Source organism: Takifugu rubripes, chromosome 15 (genome assembly GCF_901000725.2).
Source record: "Takifugu rubripes chromosome 15, fTakRub1.2, whole genome shotgun sequence".
In the NCBI taxonomy this organism is placed as follows: domain Eukaryota; kingdom Metazoa; phylum Chordata; class Actinopteri; order Tetraodontiformes; family Tetraodontidae; genus Takifugu; species Takifugu rubripes.
This window is the reverse complement of record NC_042299.1, coordinates 16,583,975-16,593,974: the sequence shown is the minus strand read 5'-3', so window position 1 is coordinate 16,593,974 and position 10,000 is coordinate 16,583,975. Positions and strand designations below refer to the sequence as shown.

Sequence of the window (10,000 nt, the reverse complement as noted above, 5' to 3'; positions counted from 1 at the left end):
TTCAAGGCGCTTTCCAGAACCCCAGGGCCTGACCCCAGACAAGCAACAGTGGCAGGAAAAAACTCCCCTTTAACAGGAAGAAACCTGGAGCAGGACCAGGCTCATGTAGGGGGACCCTCCTGCTGATGGGAGGGGGGGGGTAGAGAGGGAGGAGAGGAGATGAGAGGAGAGGAGAGGAGGGGGAGAGAGAGGAGAGGAGAGGAGAGGAGAGGAGAGGAGGGGAGGGGAGAGGGGGAGGGGAGGGGAGGGGAGGGGGAGAGGGAGAGGAGAGGACGAGGAGGATGGAGTGAGAGAGGAGGAGGAGAGGAGAGGAGAGGAGAGGAGAGGAGAGGAGAGAGGGGAGGAGGGGAGAGGAGAGGAGAGGAGAGGAGGAGAGAGGAGGAGGGGAGGGGAGAGGAGGGGAGGGGAGGGGAGGGGAGGGGAGGGGGAGAAGAGAGGAGAGGAGGAGAGAGGAGGGAGGAGAGGAGAGGAGGAGAGAGGAGAGGAGAGGAGAGGAGAGAGAGGAGAGGAGAGGAGAGGAGAGGAAACCATGACCCAGTGGGGTGACAGAGGCCTGTCAGGTGATCATGTTTCCGGACCCTGGAAACAGCCTTCCATGTGACAGAGGAGGAACACAGAACCCACCCTGGATGGGTTAGGGTCAGGGTTACTGGAGGTTTCATAGTTTGATTTCTGACCTGTGGCCACAGCCTTGACCCACAATGCACTCTGTTTTGCTCACAACAGTACCTTCACTAATCTGAATGAAATGTGTTGAAAATCTGTCTGTATAATCTGATTCTGCTACTCTGATAAATAAATGGGACCATATTTGTCAGTCATAAATGCAGAAATGGATTTAAGAGAATGTCGGTGGGCTTAATCTGCTGGTTCAGGTGGCAGAGCGTCGGATATAAACAGTGCGCCTGTTGCCGCTGCGATAATGTGCTTAAAATCCCTTAATCTGGCAGCCCACGGGCATTTGAGGGAACCAAGGGTCAGGAGGTAACCATCCAGAGCTGGGTTGGGCTGTATTTACACGTATATTCTGGTCCCGTCTGTTTATGCGACCCCGTCCCCCATGTCTCTGAGCGGGGAGGCCTGTCGTCACACCCTCACTCTCTTTGGTTCTGTTGGGGTTGGGTTGCTCAGTTACAGGGCTTGAGAGACGCCGGTCAGGAAAGGCAGCAGCGTCAGAGCTTCCAGTTCTTTCTTTCATAACTGTCTAATAAAGCTAAAGCTCGAGTGTGAAGCTGTGATGGGGGACTCACATCAAACCACAAAAGAAATGATCCCAAGATACATCCTGGAGGCGCTCCACGGCCATGGTAAAAGGGGAAGCGGCTGAATAATGGCCAAAGTAAAATCATTGTAAATGTATAACTTTTATAAACATTTGAATCTAAAAAAAGAAAGGTTTGGCTAGCACCTTAATATTTTTCCATGCCTGGTTCCATTTATTTACACTATGAAGTGAATATGAGCATCATGTGCATGATGATTGATTGATGTGTTTAGCAGCTCCACAGAGGATTTTTGTGAGCAATAAATTGCTTATTTATGTCCGTTAAACTTCTAAGTGTTATTCGGTGTCCAGAGGTCAGAGGTCAGGATGGAATTCCCAACCTCTCAACCAGGGTTCATGTGGATGACAGGAGAGTCGAAGCAGATGAGCATTTTAATTCATCATTTTAATTTGGAAGGACAACTTTGAATATTAAACTAATATCACATAAGACAAGTTCCACCTGAAGTCATTCCCTGCTGTGTGGAGCTGCAGAAGCTCAGTGACGGCGGCAGAACTCCAGATTATCCTCGGAGTCCAGTCATTGGCTGCGTTATTAGCCTGTATCATGGGGACTGAAAGAGATCCTTGTTTGGGTGAGTGGGTGGGTTTTGCGTCGGGAAGCACATGCAGATTTGATGTGTGTTTAGGGTGAGGGGGTGTGGAGAGAGAGGGTGGGGTGGGGGGGGGGTCTTACGATCGCAGAGCGTTGCTACATCTGGCTCTCCGTGTCAGAGGCACGGGCATGCACATGTGGGAGCTGGGACGCGGGGGTATGAATGCGGGCCGTTTGAAATCTGTCCTGGATCCAGGTCTTGGGAACGGGAGCTCGTCCGCCTCCGGTGGTGCAGGAAAGTGACGCAGCGCCGGAGCGATCGCTCGCACCGACCGACTATTGCGGCAGCGGGAGCAGCAGCTGTGGAGGTGTGTGTGTGTGTGTGTGTGTGTGTGTCGGGGGGCAGAGGGGGGTGTCACACTGGCCTGTTCACCGGTGGAATAACGGGACCCAGGAATAACGGGTATCGCCGGTGTCTGCGCTCAGGGATTATGAGCCCGGCGGAGCCGCAATGACCAGCCCGCGAAGGTCCGCCAAGCTGCAGCTGCGACGGTCCATCAGCGAGCAGCTGCGGGACTCCACGTCCAAGGCTTGGGATCTTCTGTGGAGGAATGTCCGGGAGAGACGGCTGGCAGGTGAGGGAGCCAAACTATTTCAATGAGCGAGACGAGGTTTAGTCTCATCAGAAATGTCTCTGTTGGTCGATGATGAATCCCTCGAAATGAAATAGCATTTGTTTCTGACCCAGATAATAAAGGCAGCGTGTGGTTGTCGCGCTAAACTCTATACTGCACATTAACGTTCAGTCACTGCAGGCTAAAGTTGGTCATATTTGCAGCATATCTGTCGTGTTATGACCGTATGGCGACGCGCAGCGCGCACCCGGGCGATATTTTGGGAAGGTCATTGTCAAATATAGTGCTCAAAACAGCGCAGGCATGTACTGCGGACAGGACTCCGGGGGGGTCAGATGCCAGGCACTCAGCATCTGTTCCTCTCTGCGGGACAATCTGCGATCAATCCTACTTTTGTTTCGATTCAGACACTCTGGATGGACTCGGACATTCTGCGTGCGCGTCAGTGCGCCATGGGTCAGCCAGTTTGTTCTGTTAGCCTGGATGCGCAGAGGTGGAACCGACTGTTGTGCGTCAGTAGGGGAGGAGAGGAAAGAGAGCTGCACACTCGCTTCCATCATGTGTGACTCCCGCAGCCATGAGACTGAGTAGATGTTGGTGGTAGCTGTGCTTTCATCAATAAAAGAGGTGCAATGGAGCATCCCAGTCATCCCCTTTCCCACCCAATGTCTTCATCCTGTCTCACCAAAACCTGCCATCCCCTCCTCCAACACTTCAGCATCAGCCCCCTGCTGAAGCCATCAGCTTCACATCTGTATGGATTAGATTTTAGGGAAGGGAAAAAGCCCTCAAATGTGGGACATCTGGTCCCTTAAAGCTGGATCCTGACCAACAAGGTTCACATTTCTGATGGCTCAGTGAAAAACAAAAGAGCAGCAGATTCGTTTGCACAATTCTGTTGCTCGCAGGCCCAGAATCACAGTCAGGGAACATTGCTCCGGTCCGTGTGTGTGTGTGTGTGTGTGTGTGTGTGTGTGTGTGTGTGTGTGTGAAAGCTGAAAGTACACAATAGCACCTGGATTTAGCAGTAATCCCGCAGGTTTTTTGGGGTTAGTCGTGGGGGTTGGAGCTCCCTTTCCTGGTTGGATTTGTGGCTTCCAGTTGGTTGTTATGAATGTGTGTGTTAGGGAGAGTTGGAGGTGTTCAGAGGCTGGGAGCTGAGAACAGGTAGATCATCATCGTTTAATGACACTTTGCAACACTTTTCTGTCTCCAGGTCTTCATGTCTGGGGTAACTGAGGCATATCCAGGTCTACAGGTTAAAGATTAAAGGTTAAAGATTAAATGATATCTTTCTTTCTGTTTGATGTTCCGTAACTGATTCCGGGATTTGGATCATGACAGAGACAGGATCAGGACCCATCTCCGCAATTCCTCTGTTGCCACATAGGTTTAGCTGTTTTTTACTCTCTTTTAATTCCTATCCCGTCTTGGCTGGCTGTAACTGAGACGGAGCGAAGGATATCAGGTTACTGGCTCCTCGCTACAACGCCACCATGTGCCAATCCATTCGCACGGATCGCAATGCTGCATCCGTGAATTATCAGCCTTTACTATAGAAATTCCAGCAACCAACACTAGAGAAGGGTTGAAACCTATTAAGCTCCTTTTAATTTCAGCTCGTCAGTTCTCTCTCACAACCTTTTTCCGCCCAGTAATGCTCCTCTGTTGGGAGATCAGGTGCCGGCTGCTGGCCTGAAATTGACCCCGTTATGACCTACTTTTCACGTGAGCTCCTCAAATGTACCCCCCTGCCTGCTGCTCCACTAAAATGATTTTAAACTGACCCCGTTACCCCCACCCCTGGCAAATGACTTTCTGACAAAGTAGGTCAAAGCATGAACTTTCCTCCTCTTTGGGCATTCCCATACATTTATCCACCGACTCGGTTACGCGTCTCAGACGTCAGCATTTCTCACACAGACAACATGGATGTGTGTGTGTGTGCGTGCATGTGTGTGTGTGTGCTGGCTCAGTCTTCAGTGGCATGCATCATTTAATCCTCCCTTATCCACTGCCCAACTCAATTAGGCGGAGTATTTCAAAAATATGTGGTACTTTATGGTCACTTATGACAATTGACATATTTGACATTTGCTCAGTTAAGGAGTCAGTTTTTTTTTTTCAAACAAAAGTTTTTTTCTCAAAATGGAGGATGTCACATGTCAGTTCTTTGGGTTAGCAGTGGTTCTACCAAGGTGGCTCAACATCGAACGACTGTTTCATGCCTCAGAGTTATCGATGTTTTGCTATTTCTTCCAAATGATCATCTCATATTACTCGCGATGGTTTAATTGTGTGTGTGGGAGGTGGGGGGAATAAAACACAACTCGCTGTACCAGTCAGTGGGTTTTATTTTTGACTTCTTTATAAGAAGAAATATTGATGTAGTCCTAACCAAAAGGTAAAGAAATGCTAACCTACCACCCTCCAAAGCATCTCGAGCTATTTTCTGATGATCCATATTTTTGTTAAAGTAAAGAAACTGTGAACTCGGTGCGGTCTGACTCCACATTAGCAACAATGGCTTTTCTCCTCCACACATTCCTCGGCACAGACTCACACGCCCACATTGTCGCTATTGTTCTGGACTGTCCCACTTTACTTTGACCATTTACTGGGGTTGTGATTTTATTTTTACAAAATGTCATTGTATCCCACGTTGCAGATTTTCCTTTCATTCTCACACAAACGTCACCCGAAGCATGCGCCGAGTTGTCTGTTTTGGCAGCAAGCTGAGCTCTCCTGCCATTGGGTGCTTGTCATGTGACCAAAAGACAGCCCTTGTGGCAAAAAGATTCGAGTCCTCTTTCCATCCTGGCTGAGGCGTCCGCCTGCTAATGTGGGAGGAGAAGAAGGTAGAGTCAGGTTGTGTGATGAAGATGGGATGTGTTTGTTTGACTATGCGGCGCGGAGGGGAGGAGGCAGGCGGGTGGGGAGCTCATTCAGCTTCCAGTGAGGACTTGTTAGGGACAGGAATGCAGAAGGAGTGCTGGCAGTCATCAGAACAAGAGCAAGAAGACTTGTGGTTGATTTAGACTGTGCTATGGAGGCGATGGACAGCAGTATGGCGGTTAATGAGGGCTCTGACCGAGGGGCTAAAGAGGCTGCGGATAACTGTCATGGACGCGTGGACAGTGACAGCAGAGTCAGCTTAAGCTGTACACACTCCGCAGAGGTAGCAGTCCCTGACGAGTGCGTGCACGACAGGACGCACGCCTCAGGGACGCTGGCAGAGCCAGTCCTGAGGACAGCGCCAGTCCTGAGGACAGAGCCAGTCCTGAGGACAGCGCCAGTCCTGAGGACAGAGCCAGTCCTGAGGACAGAGCCAGTCCTGAGGACAGCGCCAGTCCTGAGGACAGAGCCAGTCCTGAGGACAGAGCCAGTCCTGAGGACAGCGCCAGTCCTGAGGACAGAGCCAGTCCTGAGGACAGAGCCAGTCCTGAGGACAGAGCCAGTCCTGAGGACAGCGCTGCGTTGGCAGGTAGCTGCACCGGACCTGATGTCATCAAGGATGCCAGGGTCGAGGGTCATGACAGCGAGAGTGACGACAGTGGCAGCAGCCAGACCTCCTCCCTGGAGGCCTGCATGACACCTTCTGTGCAGGATTACTACCTGCGACGAGGCGGCACCCCTCGTCGGCGCTCTGCCCTGCGCCTCTCCCGCATCATCGCGCGCCAGCAGCTCCTCCACAGACTGTCACGAGGTAGAGACAGAGCTTTCTGTGAGATCTTTGTTCATTTTTTTTTTGACAAAATAGTTTAATTTTAGGATTGCTGCTGTTACATAAAACCCTGCCTAGGCCAAGACATTTTAAGGGATTCCTATATGTTAAAAACCCTCATCTAGCTTCTGCTTCCTGCTTCCTAAAAACACTGAATCATCTTACTGATTGCACGTCTTGCTGATTGGAAGTCATCCTGTTGTTCTGGTTCAAATCAACGGCTTCTCCTCTGAAGATGTCGTTAATGTTACCCACAGAAGTCCTAATAAACCCTGAAGTAATGCATTGTTCATGTTTTTGTCTATGTCCTCCCTTCCCAAATCTTCTGTTTAGTATTCCATTGTTCCTTCCTCAGCTTCCTGTCACATGACTGCTGTTTCCCAGGGAGTAAACACAACATAACACTTGTTTGAAAGAAGAGGGTTTGGGCTGGTCACGTCAACGTTTGTGATGCGCTGAGGTCAGAGGAGAAGATCAGTTTAGACTTAAAAACTCTGTGTTTAAACTTTCCATGTGTGTTTGATCAGATTTGACAGTCAGGACAGGAAGCATGACAGGTCTTCTCATCATTTACTTCCTCTCTTTTAAACCAAAAGCAACACCGGGAAAGTGATTTAAAACCTGATTGATGACAAATGAATATAAAGGAGCAAGTTTGGGCCTGTGCTGGTGGGTGTAGACGACTGAACTTTCACTCCTCGTTTCCTGCCATGACACACACATTTCTGCTTAGCTACAGTCAAGCTGTCTGACTTCCTTACACACACTTCCTCTCAAGAAGCTTGGCAGACATATTAGTCATTAGTCTCATTTAGTCTGATTATTACTGTGCAGAGGATCGACTGGACCATCACAAAACCTTAAGATCTGATGAAGATCAATGAATGTGAACTACTGGATTCTTAAGTGAAAAACTGGCTGATACCATAAATATCCTAAAGTCCAAGCTCTTTTTATCATGTGCCTTCATGATTGTGTAGTTCATATAGGCTCATCACCCACAGAAGGTCCACAAGAGGCCGGAACCATGTGGTTTGGGAGGCAGTAGTGCCTGGGCTCCCCACAACCCTAACCCTCGGACCAAAACCCTGACTTCAGGGATATGTCACCTTGCCAGGGGCAACAGGCTTGTGGGGAGGCTGAGAGGTCCCGGCTAGAGATAGTCGAGCCTCCAGACCCAGCATGGATTCTGGAACCCAGCTCCTTGAGACTGGTTGGCCATTCCAGCACTCTGGAGTTTCCCAGGGGGAATAGCAGCGTGCTGGTGTGGGCTTACTTATAGCTTTCCAGCTGAGCTGCCATGAGTTGGTTGCTTTCCTACGCATTTGGGTCAGGGTTACTTCTCTCACTGTTGTCTGTGTCTATGGGCTGGACAATGGTACCGAGTTCCTGGCTTTCTTGAAATCCCTGGAACAACATAACGCCCGCTAACACAATCTGAATATTATATATTCTGATATGTATATTGTATTCACCCTCTGTACTATGTACAGGTGTACAGGGGCCGAGTATCCATTGACCTGGATTATTGTAAATATACATCCTCTTTGTATACTCCAAATTCTATTCTATTCTGTTTTATCGTATTTGTCTCCGCGTGCTCTTGCTGTTGTTGCACTGTAAATTTCCCTGTGTGGGACAATAAAGGACCTGAATCTGAATCAATAGTGATCCGATGGAGGACTGGGGGACTTCAATGCTCACATGGGCAACAACAGCAACACCTGGAGTGGCGTGATTGGGGGAAATGGCCTCCCTGGTGTGACTGGTGTTCTGTGATTGCACTGTGCTATTAATCACAGCTTCTCCGCAACAAGCACCTTGTTCCAACATCAGGGCGTCCATTAGTGCAGGTGCCACCAGGACACCCTGGCTGGAGGTTGATGATCAACTTTGTTATCATTTCAGCTGATCTCTGGCCATTATTCCTCCCCAGTGGTGGCACCAACCAGGGAGACCCCAAGGTATTGTGGGGGTCTGTTGGGAAAATCTGGCTGAGGTGCAGATGGGGCGCTCAAATGGGGACATTGTTGAACGGTGGAAGGAATAATTGGAGGAGCTGCTTTAGGCCAGTGACACAACTTCCATTGAGGAAGCAGAGGTTGGGGACTCTGAGGAGGCATCAGGGGTGGATGAGACTAACCCCGAGTACCTCAAGTGTCTGGATGTTGTGGGGCTGTCTTGGTTGTTACACCTCTTCTGCAACCCAATGGTGGTCAGGGGCAGTTCCTTAGGGTGTCAAACCAGGTGGTGGTGGAGGAACCTCTGTTATAAAGGGGGACCAGAAAGTGTGTTTCAAATACAGAGGGCTCACACTTCTCACCCTCCCCAGGAAGGTCTGCACCAGGGTAGTGGACAGAAGAATTTGGCCGATGGTTGAACCCCAGATGGAACAATGTAGTTTTTATTCTATTTGCGGAACACTGGACCAGCTCTATAACCTCCACATGGTGCTTAAGGGTTCATGGGAGGTTTCCCAACCAGTCCACATGTGTTTTTTGCTCTTGAGAAGGCAATCCACCGTGTCCCTCATGGTACCCTGTGGGCGGTGCTCCATGAGTGTAGGGTCTGTGGCTCTCTGACCCGACAGGTCTGCACGTTGTTACCAGTTCTGTTCACAATTTTTATGGGCAGAGTTTCTATGCGTAGCCAGAGGCCAGAGAGAGTCCTTTATTGGATGTTGTGTTGGCTTCATCAAGTCAGGACCTTCAGCGTGTGCTGGGGCAGTTTGCAGCTGAGTGTGAAGCAGTTGGGATGAGAATCAGCACCTCCACATCCAAAGCCATGGTTCTCTAGCAGAAAAGGTTGGCTGTCCCTCAGCTTTGTTGGAGAGTTCCTGCCTCAAGCAGACCGTTCACAAGTGAGGGAAAGATGGAGCGTGAGATTGAGAGGAAGATTGGTGCAGGCTCTGAGTGAGCAGCTCGGTCACTCGGGAGCTCAAAGTAGAGCCACTGAGGAGTCAGCTGAGGTGTCCGGATGTCCCCTGGACGCCTCCCTCGGGAGATGTTCCAAGCATGTCCCACCAGGAGGAGGTCCTGAGGAAGAGCCAGGACATGCTGAAGAGACTGTGTCTCTGGGCTAGCCTGGGAGTACCTCAGAATCCTCTCTGCTTAGACTGCTGCCTCCGCCACCCGGCTCCGGATAAGATGGGTGAAGATGAGACGAGACAATCACTCAGGTTTGTGAGGACCCAGACTGTAACTGAAAACTCAGTTTCAACCTGATGCAGCTCTGCTTGGATTGTTAAGTTTTTGTGTTCCACCTGTTCCAACAGCAAAACTCCTCACAGCATGCTGTCCACACCTCTAGGTTTGACTCCAAACATGCCTTCTCAGAGTTTATAGCTGTTCCACATAAAGGATCAGCATTGTGCATGCATGGAATGCAGGTTACCCTTTTTTAATCTATGTCATTTCCACTTTTCTCTCGGCAGCAGGTTGCGATGGGCATGTCTAACAGTTAGATCAGTATAAGACTTTAATGGTCCTTTTTAAAATCCAGATTTTGTTCATATTGCCCCAAGCTGCCTCAGATTATTATTCAATGATTAAGAGACATTTAACATGTGTATTGTGGATGAATAAAAAGGCTGAAAGGGTCACTTAAAGGACTAAAGCTGTTTCTGGGTGGTGTTTTAACAAGCGTCCCCACCTTTAAAAGGAATAAACTGAATCCTTTCTTTGAGTTACGTCCCTTTATCGCACTCTGCTGGAGCGAACGTGCTACAGCAGCCAAATATACACCATCACCTTCCAATTTCAGGCCTTTTCTTAAAGAAACGCGCAGGTGGTGTCGAATCTCTGCAGCTCTCTCTTAACTGA

The 10,000-nt window shown here is 49.5% G+C and overlaps 1 protein-coding gene across 5 annotated transcripts in view; it reads left to right on the top strand.

The window, feature by feature from the left end:
- The window catches only part of LOC101074985 (stAR-related lipid transfer protein 13-like), a 35,945-nt gene that overhangs the window by 11,167 nt on the left and 14,778 nt on the right, over nt 1-10,000 (top strand). Inside the window, exons 1-2 of one of the 5 annotated variants that reach the window (XM_029848112.1) lie at nt 1,975-2,188; nt 2,307-2,455. The exons of 2 other annotated variants lie outside the window; for them this stretch is intronic. In XM_029848112.1, coding sequence (XP_029703972.1) covers nt 2,332-2,455 — 124 coding nt within the window. In that variant the 5' untranslated portion in view covers nt 1,975-2,188; nt 2,307-2,331. Of the gene's footprint in view, nt 1-1,974; nt 2,456-5,897; nt 6,162-10,000 lie in introns of those variants that run through there. 2 more of the 5 variants (XM_029848111.1, XM_029848115.1) reach the window with 2 other exon arrangements.